At 47.3% G+C, this 16,491-nt stretch overlaps 1 protein-coding gene across 1 annotated transcript in view; it reads right to left on the bottom strand.

Moving 5' to 3' along the window:
- Window positions 1-5,347: 5,347 nt before the first annotated feature.
- tbc1d1 (TBC1 (tre-2/USP6, BUB2, cdc16) domain family, member 1) overlaps window positions 5,348-16,491 on the bottom strand; it is a 44,536-nt gene continuing 33,392 nt past the window's right edge. Inside the window, 9 exon segments of the mRNA XM_083693266.1 lie at window positions 5,348-7,406; window positions 7,524-7,604; window positions 7,606-7,704; window positions 10,666-10,835; window positions 13,196-13,355; window positions 13,597-13,740; window positions 13,902-14,002; window positions 14,988-15,146; window positions 15,467-15,628. Of these exon segments, the coding sequence (XP_083549392.1) occupies window positions 7,119-7,406; window positions 7,524-7,604; window positions 7,606-7,704; window positions 10,666-10,835; window positions 13,196-13,355; window positions 13,597-13,740; window positions 13,902-14,002; window positions 14,988-15,146; window positions 15,467-15,628 (1,364 nt within the window). The 3' untranslated portion in view covers window positions 5,348-7,118.

Below are 16,491 nucleotides of genomic sequence, written 5' to 3'. Positions count from 1 at the left end.
GTGGGAAGCTCGTTCCACCAGCGGGGCGCAGGACAGTGAAAAGCCGTGACCAAGTAGTGCAGCTGCTGCATCCACGTAGTGGTGGTGGTGCCGAGGTGGAAGAGTGGAGTGATCGGGCAGGGGTTTGAGGGCTGGGGGCGGAGGGTGGGATGACCAACAAGTATTACTCTCATAGCCAGTACAGTCATGTCACACTGGGGGGCTTAACTTTCTATGCCCAATTCTGAGAGGGTGGAGAGAAGGATCGGGTGGTTTACTGTGTCAAATGAAGTGGACAGGTCCAGAAGAATGAGAACAGAGGAGAGGGAGGAAGCTCGAGCAGAGTGGAGGGCCTCTGTGACAGCAAGGAGAGCAGTCTCAGTAGAGTGCCCAGCCTTAAAGCCAGATTGGTGAGAGTCAAGGAGGTTGTTCTGAAGGAGGAAGTGAGACAGTTGGTTAGAGACAACACGTTCAAGGGTTTTAGATAAGAAGGAGAGAAGGGATTATGTAGTTATGGACAGCAGACGGGTCAAGAGTTGGTTTCTTGAGAAGAAGCTTGACTCTGGCTGTCTTAAAGGCAGCTGGGACAGATCCTGTGGAGAGAGAGGAATTGATTATGGTGGTAAGGAACGGAAGTAGGTCTTTGAAGATGGACTTGAAGAAAAGGGGAGGGGATAGGATCGAGGGGGCAGGTGGTTGCCCGCTTGGATGAGACCAGTTTTAGAATATCATCAGGGCAGAGGGGGGAACAAGCTGATAAACCAGAGACTGAGTATAGTGGGTTTGGGAGGAGAGGTAGTGGGTTTGGGAGGAGAGGTAGCAGTGTTGGCGAGAGGTAGAGAGAAAGAGCTGCTAATGTCATCAACCTTCTTTTCAAAGTAGGTGACAAAGTCATCCGCAAACAGGGAGGAGGGAGGAGGGGGAGAAGGAGGGTTGAGGCATGAGGAAAATGTGGAGAACAGTTTCCTTGTGTCAGAGGCAGAGCATTGAATTATGGAGTGTGTGTGTGGGTGGGTGTTGTTGGGGTGTGTGTGTGGGTGTGTTTGGTTTGGTTTGGATGAGTGTGTGTTTGTCTAGTCGTGTTTTCATACATTTCATAGTTGGCTCTGAGTTGCTTCATTGTCTAGTCAGCTCTCCTCATTTATATTGATGGTTAATGTATTCAAACGTTGGAAGACTGTGTGTCCGTGTCCATGTGAGTGCGTGTGTGTGTCCATGTCTGCATGTTCCTGTGTGTGTGTGTGTGTGTGTGTGTCCGTGTTCAAAGCTCATCTTCAAGGCACCTCCACAGTCCTGACAGTCCCACCACAGTTTTCCTCCTCCAACACTTGGTCAAGTGTTCCTCGGAAATTAGAAAAGTGGACATTTTACAACTCAGAAACTCATCTCAGAATTAGCTGATAGGGAAGTCAGCGGCAATCCGCGGTGGGAAAGCTCAGAGCATCTGAGGAGCGCCTAAACGCACCATGAGTAGAACGATGAGAAAGAGGATCAGTAGTAGGAGACAGCAAGAACAACAACAGTGAACTGGCAAGTGTCAGGAGAACAGAAGCACCAGGAAAACAAGTCAGTATTACCTCCGGGGCTGCTAAGAGATGAGATATTTTTCTTGAAAACCACAACATTTCTGAATAATTAGCCCATCTCAAAAGACAAGGTGGCTGAAACCAAGGAGGTAACGAAATAAGTAAATCTTCAAGGTAAGGAGGTAATTAAACGGTGTGGTTAGGGGCCAAGTCGTTTACCTGCTGTCACCTTTCATTAGGGCGTGTTGACAAGAAATGCAAGGACTAGATAAACGCTCGTAAATCTCAGTTTCACCTTTCCTTTGATGCTGAAGGGCGTGATATACAATAGACGTGTTATACTAGATATCCAACAGACTTAGCAGAGAGCGTCTGATTTAGATACTTGTGAAATAGATGCAAAGCTGTTGGGTGATCCACTTCAGCTCATAAGCCAAACAAACACACACAGGCAGATTTGGTTGGATTATAGTGGAATATTACATTATGCAACAGAAACACATCAACTAGACATGCAGACATCTGTAACTGCAGTAGCTGGGTGGTATGATGTTGAAACCGCGCCCACACAGCGAGAGAGAGAGACACACACACACACACACACAAGTCAGGTGTGCCAACAGTGTTTTATCCCAACCATGCTGTGACTTTATGTTTTGACAATCATTGTTAAGGGACCGTGTACTGACCAGACTGCCAAGGCAGCGTTTAACATACCCTTCTTAGGTCTTTGATTGCTGCATCATTAATGATTAATTCAATCATTAATGATGCAGGCTAAGATTATTTTATGCAGGCTAAGATTATTTTATACCGTATCAAAAGGGTAAAGGCGTGCGTGTGTGTGTGTGTGTGTGTGTGTGTGTGTGTAAAGGTGGATTGATAAGGTAGTGGCTACAAATGTAGTTTTTCCACTCTGAGGGGAAGTTGGGTTTGATAAACTCTGATATTACTTTTGTGTAATGTGTGTGTGTGTGTGTGTGTGTGTGTGTGTGTGTGTGTGTGTGTGCGTGCGTGCGTGCATAAGATGCCCTCTCAGCTGCTCACCCCTGCGGTGAAATACCTTCCGTATCAACCTTACCTGTTATAATTATCACTAAATTACTCATTGACAGGCACAAGCACTTCCAAGGAAAAGTGTTAACAACACATTAGGTAAGGTAAGGTAAACATAAATGAGATATCAAAGATAAGAGATATACAACAAGGAGAGAGAGTTAGGGGAGGTAGAGAGAAAGAAGGAGGCGGGTAGAGAGAGAGAGGGAGAGAGGGAGAGAGAGGGAGGGGAGGTAGAGAGAAAGAAGGAGGCGGGTAGAGAGAGAGAGGGAGAGAGGGAGGGAGGGAGGGAGAGAGAGGGAGGGGAGGTAGAGAGAAAGAAGGAGGGGGGGAGAGAGAGAGAGGGAGGTAGGGAGGGAGAGAGGGAGGGGGGGTAGAGAGAGAGAGGGAGGGAGGGAGAGAGAGGGAGGGGGGGTAGAGAGAGGGAGGGGAGGTAGAGAGAAAGAAGGGGGGGTAGAGAGAGAGAGAGGGAGGGGGGGGAGAGGGAGGGGGGAGAGGGAGGGGGGGTAGAGAGAGAGAGAGGGAGGGGGGAGAGGGAGGGGGGGTAGAGAGAGAGAGAGAGAGAGGGAGGGAGGGAGGGGGGGTAGAGAGAGAGAGAGGGAGGGGGGAGAGGGGGTAGAGAGAGAGAGAGAGAGAGGGAGGGAGGGAGGGGGGGTAGAGAGAGAGAGAGGGAGGGGGGAGAGGGAGGGGGGGTAGAGAGAAAGGTGGAGTGAGTGAAAAGAGGAAGAGAGGAGTTGGGTGTGGTGTAGTGAGTTTTGCCAAACTAAACCCTGGGCACCACTCCTGGCAGGCTCCCTTGGTTGACACACACACACACACACACACACACACACACACACACACACACACACACACACACACCCCACGGCACTCGAGACAGAGGATGATCTCGCTCTCTTGATTTCCACCCAACTGTAGAGATGTCTAAACCGCACGCACGCACGCACACGCACGCACGCACGTCTGTCTTCACCAGCCTCTAACAACCTACTGTCTGTGAAAAAGCCTTCACTGGCTTATTATGTCAACACAACAGCAACGCTCATATGGCTTAGTCACTAAGACGAACTTAAAACAACACTATATCATAGACTACAGAGAACAGTATTACAGAGTTTGGGGTATATAAAAATATATATATATATTCTCACAGAGATATAAAATCCTAGAATGGTTGATCATGGGATCCAGAATATTTATCTCATGAATGCTGCATTCAAATGCTCCTCTGGAAACGTGGACATCTCTAACTGGGCAGTTTGTGTACCTCTCACTGTTTCCCACTCAGAGGTATCTCAGAAACCAATATGGAGCTCTGCGGTAAATCCGAGAAGTACTTGAATGCACCATGTCTCCCGACCAACATGGCCATCTGTGGCTGCCTTTCTGGGACTTGTGACTGAAAGCTCATACTGCCTACTTGACTAAAAGTATCTACAACATACCACATACTGTTTAGAGCCTAATGTTTAGTCAAATGTTTGCAGGAAGCGACAAATAACAACATACTACGCCTCATCAGTCACATAAACCGTCATCTGTCACTCAACCATGTTCTTCATGGTAATTGGTTACATTTCTCAACTGCCTGCCTCCCCTACCTGCTCCATTGAATTGTGAGACTCAAATCTGAAAGGACGTCCTGAAAAGTGAACCAGTGAATTCATAACACATGGTAAGGCAAATCTAGTATGACATCCTGGCATTTTACTCAATTTTGGTAAATTTCGCAATACTGCAAACCATTCTAATCTTGCATACTGAAAATGTCTTTTAAACAGGTCGCAGTATGAGCAATCGGTCACAGCCCCGTGTCTATTCATTCTAGTGTTGTTTCGCAGTCTGTGGGTTGTCCTACCCTGTGATGGCCACCGCTGGGGGTGTGGCGCTAGTGAGCTACTGTCCAGCAACTTTGGGACTATTCCATTGGTTCAATTTCACCAGGCAAACACAATCAAGCGCAGGTCAGTATCCGAAATGCTTACAAATACTATTTGAACCCAGGTCTGCTTCGGTGTTGGTACTGGAGTGTATCAGAAGCCTGGACTCACACAGCCCCTGTATTTGTTGTCAAATACATCACTGAGAAGTGACACACACTGCAAACACATGTTTCTGACTCTTAACTTTAAGATTGGGTTATGAGTGGAGATGAGTTTGTCACCTGCTTCGGTGTTGAATGGGATATTGTTCACATTGTGGGATTCATGTCTCCATTGATTTCATTGGCTGATGTTGTATGCGGTATACACCTGTACTGAGCACGCCCAGATCACTCTAGAAGCCTTGCTGCTGAAGTGAGGCCACATGCAGGTTGTTCAGTCTGTGTTCCTTCTATATAAATATGGTGACTTCCTCAAACCTTATTCTTGTTGCCCGTCTGTCTGACTCATTATGACCCCTTCTAGAAGAGACTAGGAACCAACTATAACTACAATTACTTTCTGGTACTTACATGGGGTACTTTCTGGTACTTACATGGGGTACTTTCTGGTATTTACATGGGGTACTTTCCGGTACTTCAATACATTCAGCATCAGTGATCACCTGGTGCTAAAAGGCACATGGTGGTGCTGGAGTCAGGGACTATAAAACAGCAGCAGCATGAAACAACACGCCTTATTAACATGCAATTCTGAGGTAATATAAGTTATTACTTGGTTAATCCCGGTCTGTCAAATAAAGGCTTATAGAGTCCTGATATGTAAGATATACAACATGCAAGTCTGAAATGTTTGAACACGCGTGCGCGCACACACACACACGAAAAAAAACAGAGCTCAAAGTGTAAGAATATGAAATGTATTTCATCAAAGTATAGAATAACAACAACAATAATAATAATAATCAGTTAAAACATGTGCAAGGATAGTCAGGGGTCAAAGCAACATCTTTACAGTGTCAAATCAACAGTTGAGTTTTTGCAATCATGTGAACAGGTTAAGATACCAAATTAACACACACACACACTTTTTTGCACGCGTTGCATAAATGAACATCTTTAGTGTGAAGGACAGCTGCACTGACAGACAAATGGACAGATTGTCTCAGCTCAACGAGGGCACCATTCCAATACTTCTAACACGCCTCCATCCTCCCTCCCCCGACGCTGCTCTGACATGACGAGGGACAGGAGTTTTCCCTAACCACCTGACCTGACCAGGAAAAACTCCAGGTCTTTGGAATCCTCCGTGCTATTCAACTGTCCACCTGTATGAGATCAGTGATGGCTTCAAGGAAGGAAGGAAGGAAGGAAGGGAGGGAGGGAGGGAAGGATGCATGTTAGATGTACAATATTGGAGCGGGCTCCCGATCTCTGAGGGGAAGCAGCAGAGCAGGACACGGCACCATGGAAGACTGGAGGGACAGACGCCCATTTACTGACCAGGAGATGGAGGGATGGAATGGAATGGCACAAAACATGCATTTCTCTTTTTCTTTCTTTCTTTCTTTTCTTTCCCCCCTGTCTTTCCTGTCCCCCCCCCCATTCTAGTTTCTCTCTCTCTTTGTGCCATCATAGTCTCAGTCTCTCACCCTGCCTTCCATTCTCTCTTTCATTCTCTCCCCTTCTCTTTCTTTGGTAATCCCCCCCCCCCCCCCCCCCCCCCAGCTGACTAAACACCCTCTGGCTCCAGAGCATCAACATGTTTACAGACATGTTCTTAGGACACTCTGTCATCCAGGTAGTCACTTTGTAAGGAACAGGAAGTGAGGACTGGGGAGCAGGGGCATGATGGGAGGTGGAGTCCTGGGGCTTTTGGCGGTCGGCTCTATGCTGATGGCTGTTTGAGATGGCATGTTTTCCCAATGGCAAGGGCTGTGCAAGGAACACTTCATATACGGACACGCGCACTCACGCGCCGCGCGCGCGCGCACACACACACACACACACACACACACACACACACACACACACACACACACACACACACACACACACACACACACACACACACACACACACACACACACACACACACACACACACACACTAACTGTGCTAACAGTGCTTCTTTGGGGACAGTTGGTGGAATCACACACACCCATCTAGAGAAGAGGATGGGGACAAGTCTTTGGATACGTGTTTGGGGTCAAAGGTCATCACAAGAACAAGGGTCAAAGGTCAAACAGTCTCCGCACCTCTGCTCTGTGCTCCTCATCTAGGAGTCCTGGGGTGGCTCTCAGTGCTTTAGTCTCTCTCCCTCTTTCTCTCCCTCCCTCCCTCCCTCCCTCTCTCCCTTACCCCACCCATGCTACTCTCCACCTCTCTTCTCCCCTCTTTCTTCTCGTCGTCTCAGTTCATCCTGGAGGGAGGAGGGGAGGTCCTCTCTCTCTCTCTTTCTTTTGTCTCCCCCTCTTCTTTGTTCCTTGCTGGCAGTGGGAGAGTCCGTGCTTGGTAGAGCTCTCTGTGGAGGGAGTGAGTGGGGGAGAGAGAGAGAGAGCATGGAGGAGGAGGAGGGTGCAGCCCAAGCCTCACCCCCCTCTCTCTCTCCCTCCCTCTCCTCTCTCCCTCCCTCCCTCTGTTCCTCCGGTAGTTGGGCGGTGGGAGCGGAGGGGTCAGTGCTTTGCAGAGCCCTCCGGCAGAGCAAGGGGATGAGGGAGGCCCACCTTCACCCCCAGCCCATCTCCTCCCCCTCCCTCTCTCCCTCCCCCCTGGGCAGCAGCGCTGGTGGTGGTGGTGGTGTGTAAGCCCAGGCCAGTGATGAGGCTCTGCAGCTGGGCGATGGTGCTGTGCAGCCTGCTCCTCTCTTCCTCCAGGTCAGACACCCGCTCCTTCAGACGGCTCTCGGACTGGACCAGGCCCTCCACACAACTCTCCAGGCTGAGGGCCCGTGCATGGGACACCTAGGGAGTGCAGGGAGGGGGAGAGGACGGGGGGGGGGGACACAGATATGGGGGAAAATGTGTCAGAATGTGTGTTTTTTAAATTATCGTAAGGCTGTGTGTGTGTGTGTACAGTACCTGCAGTTCCTCCAGCAGGTCCAGGTTCTGTTGCCGGAGGCTCTGATTGTTCCTCTCCAGCTGAGCGGCCCGTTGAGATTGATTGGTTGAGAGTCGGGGGCATGTCCAACAGTTCGTCTTGTAGAACATGGTACTCCACCTCATAGGCCTGGAGCTGCTTGGAGAGGTCCATCTCACACACCTACCACACACACACATACACACACACACATACACACACACACACACACACACACACACACACACACACACACACACACACACACACGTACGTACGTACGTATGTAAATACACTGACTCATTAACTGACACAACGAGCAGGTCCATGAAGTATGATAATCAGATCTCTCTCACACACGCACACAAACACGTTTTGACACAACATACAGTCATGAGAAAAAATTAGGACACCCTATGAAAACCTTTGTCTTCTTCAACATATTCAAACATATGGACATTTGATATTCATTTGAACAATATTGAAAAATTGAGGTAATATAACTAAACAAATACAACTGAAACAAATTATTTAAAAAATGATTGGTAAAATGTAATTAATAGAAATGCAATCTTCTTGTGAGGAAAAAGTTAGGACACCCCCACATTTAGTTCCACTTAAAATGCCTAAAATTATAATAAAGAGCACCACATCAGGTGCAAATGATTAGAACAGCGTTACAGAGGATTTTGGAGGAGCCTGTCCTATTTAAACCTCAGATATTTAGTTTGGTTTGCTCTTGATTGTTGAAGTGAGTTGCATCACCATGGCGAGATCAAAAGAGCTCTCTGAGGCCTTCAGAAGAAAAATTGTAGATGCATATGAGTCTGGGAAGGGATATAAAAAGATCTCCAAACTATTCGAAATTGGCCATTCCACTGTCCGGAAAATAATTTACAAGTGGAGAACATTTAAAACCACCACCAACATGGCCAGGTCAGGCCGCCCAAGCAAGTTCAGCCTAAGAGCTGACCGAAAGATGCTTAAAGAAGTCTCCAACAATCCCAGAATGTCATCACGAGACCTACAGGTATCTCTTGCCACAATTGATGTCAAAGTACATGCATCCACCATAAGAAAGAGACTGAACAAGTTTGCATTACATGGGAGGTGTGCAAGGAGGAAACCCCTGCTGTAAAAAAAAAACATCAGGGCAAGACTAAAGTTTGCCAGAGAACACCTAGAGAAAGACCAGAACTTCTGGAACAATGTGCTTTGGACAGATGAATCCAAAGTTGAACTATTTGGGCACAGTAAGAGTAGACATGTTTGGCGCAAAACCAAGACAGCATTTGAGAACAAGAACCTCATACCAACTGTGAAGCATGGGGGTGGAAATGTCATGGTTTGGGGCTGCTTTTCTGCAGCAGGGCCTGGTCAGCTCACCATCATAGAATCCACTATGAATTTTGTATTGTATCAGAGGGTGCTTGAGGAAAATGTGAGACCATCTGTTCGAAAGTTGAAGCTGAAGCAGATGTGGACCATGCAACATGACAATGACCCAAAACATTCCAGTAAATCTACCAAGGAATGGCTCAAGAAAAATAAATTGAGAGTTCTGGAACGGTCAAGTCAAAGCCCGGATCTTAATCTTATTGAGATGCTGTGGATTGATTTGAAACTGGCTGTGCATGCAAGACACCCCTCGAACATCACACAGCTGAAAGAATTCTGCAAGGAGGAGTGGGAAAAACTTTCTCCCAATTGATGTCAGAGACCTGTAGACAGTTATAAGAAACGTCTAATTGAGGTTATTTCAGCCAAGGGGGGCAATACTAGCTATTAGGGCATAGGGTGTCCTAACTTTTTCCTCAGTAGGAATTGGCATTATTGTTAATTTTTCGTTAAATAAATGATTACAAAGTTACATTTTCATAGTTTTTTGTTCAATTACATCCCCTTTATCTATAGACATTGTTAGAAAGAAGATAACATATTGATATGTCCATATTTTTAAGAGAATAACTTAATATTTTGGGGGGTGTCCTAACTTTTTCTCATGACTGTACATGTGTCATGTGTGTGAAAATACACTGAGGGGGACATGTAGCAGAAGAATGTGAGTCATCAAATGACACACAAACAGAAACTGACTCATCACACACACACACACACACAAGTAAGTCCATCATGCGTGAACATTTTGACACCATATACAATTTGGGTCTGATCATGCCATCTGCCCTGAGGACACGACTAACATTTCTAGCACATACTAATGGTGTCAGTATCACCACACACACACACAACCACCCACTCACTTTGACATCAAATACATGTGAGTCATGTGTTTGTAAATACACAGTATCGGAGTCATTAACGACACACAAACACACGCTGACTCATCACACACACGGGCAGGTCCATCAACCATGGAGCCATGAGCAGGGTCTGATCATGCCATTTGTCCTGAGGACACAACTGACCAGTTCTAGTACATACTGATGGTGTCGCGCGCACACACACCTAACATTTCTAGTACATACTTATGATGTCAGTATCACCACACACACCCACCCACACACAGATGTGCCTGGAGGCAGGGATAGGGCTTACAACATAATGTCCACACCTAAGAGACCCTATACACACACACACACTTTATTTGGGTTCACAGAAAAGCATTACATCAAAGAACCCAAAATATACCAAAGATCGTACAAATAGTCATGGATACAGGTAACATCGTCTTCACCACACAGAACAATGTTTTGCAAGCTGCTTGGCTTTTTTTCTTTGGGAGGCCTTGCAATTCGCAGGCCACATGTGTAGTACATTTCTCACCATTTCTCTCTCTCTCATTACCCTCTCTCTCTCTCTCTCTCTCTCACAGACACACACAGTTGATAACAGAATGACCTCATCGGTGCCCTACCCATGGGCTCACCTGACAGGTATGAGAGAGGGGCGGGACTTGGAAAGACCTACCGTCACCCAAACTAATCTGCTCCTACTTCCTTGACAGACACATAATGGATTACATTTTCACTTTGAAACGTTACTAGTTTGTGACAACACCAACGCGTCTAACTTTAACATATTTTCATACACCACATCGTAGATCTGACCAGGGTTAGGAATTCCAACAATGTGGGAGGCAGGCTCACACACACTCACACACACGCGACACACGACACACACCTGGTTGATGGTCTTCTCCATCTGCACCAGCCCCAGGTTGGGCAGGGTGGTCTTGATGAAGTCCACGATGGACTCTAGACTGTCGTGCTGCAGGATGAGGGGCTTGTGACTCCCCAGTAGGCTTAAAGACACCTTGAACATCACCTCTGACCCCTGAAGGAACAGCATGTCTGAGGGGGGGGGAGGGAGAGGAGAGGGGGAAGAGAAAGAGAGAGAGGCGCAAGGTGTGGGTGGAGAGAGATAGAGATAGAGAGAGGGGGGGAAGAGAGAGAGAGAAATGGGGGAGGGAGAGAGAGAGAAATGGGGGAGGAAGCAAGAGGACAAAGTTAGGAGGATCTTTAATTCCGTTGCGTAACTTACCTCCTCCCACACACATATTGCACGCACGCACACACACACACACACACACACAAGGATTCAGTTCAACTCAAGTGGGGAATTTAGTGTTAAGTGACAAATGCTGTGACTGACGTAAATGAGAGCCTTAAACAAATACTACACTGAAGACAAAAGGAAGAGAGAGATGAACAGAATGAACAGAATAAAAGAGTACAAGAATAACAGACAGGGAGTGTGTGGGGTGAGAAGGGCATGTGTGTGTGGTGTGTGTGTGTGTGTGTGGGGGGTTAGGGTTAGGGTTGGGGGGGGGGGGGCAGGTTAAGGCAGGGTTACGAGGAGATCATAAGATTAAGAATGAAGAATGGTCATGTCTGGTAAAGATCAATGTTCTACCTCAATCACACACTCACTCTCTCTCTCTCACACACACACACACACACACACACACACACACACACGCTAAGATTCCCACAACTCTGACACAGAGCAATGTCTTGCAAGGTGCTTGGCAATCAGGTAATGCACATGATCAAGGCTGCCAAAATACCAGTATTACTAGCTGACACCTGAAACCAAGACCAGTAATAAGTGTGACTAGGGACTGGTATTTAACCGTTTTGTAAAAAAAACGCCATGTGACGATTGAACAAGCAGCTTATTTCTAAAAAGGTCACCTCTCTTTGGCTTTTATCCACAAAAGTCAGTCAGAAAACCTTGTCATCATTCTCACATGCCGTGACATAGGAATGCTTGTGAATGCCTGTCTTGCCAACACCTGTCTCACTTCACTCGCAATCAGGTTGACAATGCGGTCACGCCGCATGTAAAGATTTTTGTATGCATGGCAGCCACTAGCCATATGTGCCACTGACTCCATTTTGATGGACATGTTTAATGCAAAAATGCTCGCAGGGTAGCATGCTACCTCGTTACCTCGCGTAACGAACCTCCGTCCCTCGTGTGAGCTTCCGCGAACCACCGGGACAGTTGGCAGTTGGCCTCGGACAATTCCAGTTGGCCTTCTGTTTAGTGTACCGTAGCTTCATTGCTGTACTGTTTAGGTTATACTGAGGTAGCATGTAGCATGTAGCCACGCTTTAACAGTTGGCAGTGGGTTTGGTTTTTTTGGTACATGGAATGACTGGACCAAAAAGGGTCATCTTCAACTGCATTATTGAAGGCAGTTACAGCTGGTGTGCTTGGTTGGTTTAGTGGTTGGCCATGCCTTGGTAGGGAGCTGCTGAACCCACGTCTGCTACTCCCAGAAGTACACACACACTACACACACACACACACACACACACCCAGTGACTGGGCACAAAGCAGGAAATTGAGCGTGAACAAATACTCAGTCAGGGAGGAATGAGGGAGGAGAAAACAAGTGATGAGAAGAAACTAAATACGGGGTGGTGGAGGAGGGTGGAGGGTGTGAAGACTTTTCCTTTGAAAAACGAACAGCAAAAAACAAAACAATCCCAATCAACCCAAAATGAATATCTGAATGTGATTGAAGGGTGTAATGTGTGTGTGTGTGTGTGTGTGTGTATGTGTATGTACAGTGTGCCTGTCATTATGTGTGTGATACCATCTCATTCCATGGAAAAATTAAACCATGCCAAACAACGCCAACTGTTTCAGAGGAAGGAAATTGATACTAAGCTCAGCGTGTCATGACAGAATATGCTTGTCCACAAGATCACATCTCCCTCCCTCAGGTATAGGTGTGTGTATCTATCTATCCACAACAACAACAACAAAACATCTCTCCTTTCCTTGCTGTCTCTCTCTCTCTCTCTGACGACAGTGCCATCCTAGCACCCCTGACGGACAACAACTCATTTCAACATTTCGAGGGCAACATTAAACAATATGTTTCGTAACGACAGAGTAACTATCTTTGATTGCCAACGACATCATTAAAAAATGGAAGCGAAAGCGAAAACGTTCGACGAAGTAAGTCAGTAAATTCAGCGGTATTTTTTGGGGGCCATTTTGACGTTATACAGGCCCACTTTGTTCCAAAATCCTGGGGGGGGGGACCCTGAACACCCACTCATCCAACATGTCACACTCACTCCTCCCGTCCGGCCAAGAGATACAGGCCCCTCCGGTGCAAGAAGGTGCAAAATAGAAAAAGCTTTGTGCCATCTCATCCCTCCCTCCCTCCCTCCCTCCCTCCCTCCCTCTTTACCAAAGACTCTGGCTACGAAGCCGAGGGGGAAGTGCGAGGCGAAGGCGGTGAGGAACCAGGGGGCAGCGTAGAGGCTGGGGCCGATCTCCTGCTGCTCCAGGTGGGTGAACAGCTCCCTGTGGTAGTCGTGGAGCAGCCGTGACAACTGGTACATCTGGATCTGAGGAGAGGGGGGGGGGGTCAATACATATACACCTGTGTGTGTGTGTGTGTGTCTGTGTGTATGGCTTAAGCTGTGTGTGTTAATTTGTGTACTGTAAAGCTTAAGGTATGTGTGTGTAATGGTGAGCGAGTGAATACGTCTATGTATGTGTTATGGTAAGTGAGTAAGGGAGTGTGAGTGTGTGTGTGTGTGAGTGTGAGTGTGTGTGTGTGTGTGAGTGTGTGTGTGTGTGTGTTACCTGCAGGATGATCATGTCAGGCCTGTACTGTTTGCGGAGCCCCATGTCGTACATGAGGAACTTGAGCATATAGAAGGCGTCCTCTTCCTCCATGTGCAACAGCAAGACCCCCGCTACGAAGGACAGACCCTGGCAGTAGCCCACCTGGAGAGGGGAAGGGGGGGAGAGAGTGAGTTTTAAAACACTTCAATGACAGTTCCCCCTCTACCACAGAACACACTGTTCCACATAGCCCCACTTCTCCTTTAACACCTAAAAAGAGAGAGAGAGAGAGAGAGACAGTGTGTGTGTGTGTGTGTGTGTACCTCAGGGTCCAGCAGAGAGTAGGCCTTGAGTAGGTTAAACAGAGACAGTTGCCCCGCCCCTAACTGAGCCTGGAAGTACGGATGGGTAGGAAACGTACGGCCTGAGAGAGAGAGAGAGAGAGAGAGAGATAAGAAGGTCAAATTAATTTAAATCAGTAATAATTGTCTTTGGAAATAAAAGACAATTATGTTTATCATGTATTGATATATACATATATGTGAGACTTGGATTAATTAATCTTCTATTATTAAAATGTCACACGTGTGTGTGTGTGTTTATGCGTGTCTACACACACACACACACACACACACTCGCAGAAATACTTCACATACAGTACTTTCATTTCAGAGCTTAATGTATGCCACTTCACGTAAAGCACACACCTTTCCAACCTAACAGCCTAATGACTGGCTGGCTGCAATAAGAGCATGGTGTGTGTGTGTGTGTGTGTGTGTGTGTGTGTAAGCCCACACCTGGAATGTGGTATAGGGAGGAGGGTCGGTGGGTCTTTGGTGGGAGGAGGGTCTTTTGGTGTTCTAAGCCCTTCACCCTCCAGGCAGAATACTTTAGGCATTGGTATGTGTGTGTACTGTGTACTGTGTGGGTGTGTTTACAGGTACAGAGTGATGGATGTGGCAATGGTTCAATTACAAACATTCCTTATGTCTTGTCAGTTGGTCCATTAACCAATGCCAATGAAAGACCTGGCAAACAAGCTTCTATCTGGTGGAGAGATCAGGTAGGGGTAGGGTGTGTGTGGTGTGTGTGTGTGTGTGTGAGGTGTGTGTGTGTGTGTGTGTGTGTGTGTGTGAGAGGTGGTGTGGGTGTGTGTGTGTGTGTGTGTGTGTGGGGTGTGTATGGTGTGATTTTGGGGAGGGGCTTTGTGAAGGTTAAGGGTGGGGGTGTTACAATGAGGTTAGCTTTCAAGCGTAAATATCAAGCATGTGGGTGTGTGTGTTTCTCCAAAAAATGTCATGGTGTTGTGATGTGAGCTGGGTGTGTGTTCATGCGTGTGTGCGTGCATACGTGTGTGCGTGACTGAGCGTGTGTGTGTGTGTGAGTCCGTGTGTGTGTGTAGCTCTTACCCAGGTCAATGAGTATGGCGTGTTGCTGTGATGTGAGCTGTTTCAACAGTTCTTTATAAGGTGTGTGATTGGTCGGAGGGCGAGAGGGAACCGTCTGTCTCAACAGGTACTGCTCGGACAGAAACTTCCAGATCTCCCCTCGATGCTGCCGTGGTACACCTGGGGGAGGGAGAGGGAGAGAGAGAGAGAGAGAGAGAGAGAGAGAATAATTGAGCAAAACAAACCCCTTTGTCCTGTCTGAGAGAGGTGTCAGAAACACAGTATTATCAGATGCAGCAATGGTTACAAAACCATTATTGCAGCAACAAAACCATTATTTATTAGACAGTGGCCTCGCTGTGTGTGTGTGTGTGTGGACTTTGGGACTGCTGTGCTGTACAGAAGCAGGGGGGAGATAACCCTTGGCCCCTGAAGAACATGCTGATTTCCCAGAATGGAGAGATAGACAGATAGAGAGATAGGGAGGTAGAGGACCGTACCCTGCCCCACGGCGGCGTGGATGGCCTCGGTGTCAAACTTGACCTTTGCCCTCCCGGCAGTTCCCAGCATCCTCTCCCACACCAGCGTCACGTCCTTCAGACACGGAGTGATCTCCTCATAGTCCAGCTTCAACCTCTTGTTCTGGAGGTCACTCTCTGAGGCTACACGCACACACACACACACACACACACACAGACATGTTATTTCATGTTTGTGAACACAGTCACACACAAAACCTTGACATTAGTAGCAGTGTCAACAGAGATCAACTATATATATATAACTATATATATATATATATATATATATATATACACACACACACACACACACACCAACTGTCATATGGTGGTGACAGCCATCAAAGGAGAAGGTGAGGGAACGCCCATGACCCCCTCCCCTCCTCCCGATCTCTCTCTCTCTGCCTCACTCTCCCTCATATCTCTCTCTCTCCCCCTTGTTGACATCCCCACCCTTCCTCCTCACATGTGGTTTCTACTGTGTGTGTGTGTGTGCGCGTTCCTCCCTGTGAGCAGTTAACGAGGCTAGAGTGACATCATCACTCAGAGACAGACACGACAGTGACTGTGAACTCTCAAGCCCAGTTCCATTGCAGCCCCCGTCCCCTTTTATCATAAACCATGTAGGCTTTGATCAATCCATTTATTTCAGATCTGTGAAAAGTGGAAGGGGGTAGGGTAGGAGAAGGGTATGGGCAAGGGACTAGAAGCCAGAATGGAATCAGGCCTTTGGAATCTTTGTGAATCCAGCCTGTCTGGAGACTGAAAGCACCATTCTGACCGGTGTCCCAGTGACAACATGACTAGGTCAAAACCTAAACTGAGCCTCACCTTAACCCTAACCCCTGACCTTAATCTAACCCCTCATCTTAACCTCTCACCTTAACCCTAACCTCTCACCTTAATCCTAACCCCTTACCTTAACCCTAACCCCTAACTTAACCAGGGTTCCCACACCTTCTTAAACATCAAATTCAAGGACATTTCAAGGACTTTGCAGGCCC

Source organism: Argentina silus (genome assembly GCF_951799395.1).
Source record: "Argentina silus genome assembly, chromosome: 21".
NCBI lineage: Eukaryota > Metazoa > Chordata > Actinopteri > Argentiniformes > Argentinidae > Argentina > Argentina silus.
The sequence above is the reverse complement of the archived record's forward strand: the minus strand, read 5'-3'. Positions and strand labels throughout refer to the sequence as shown.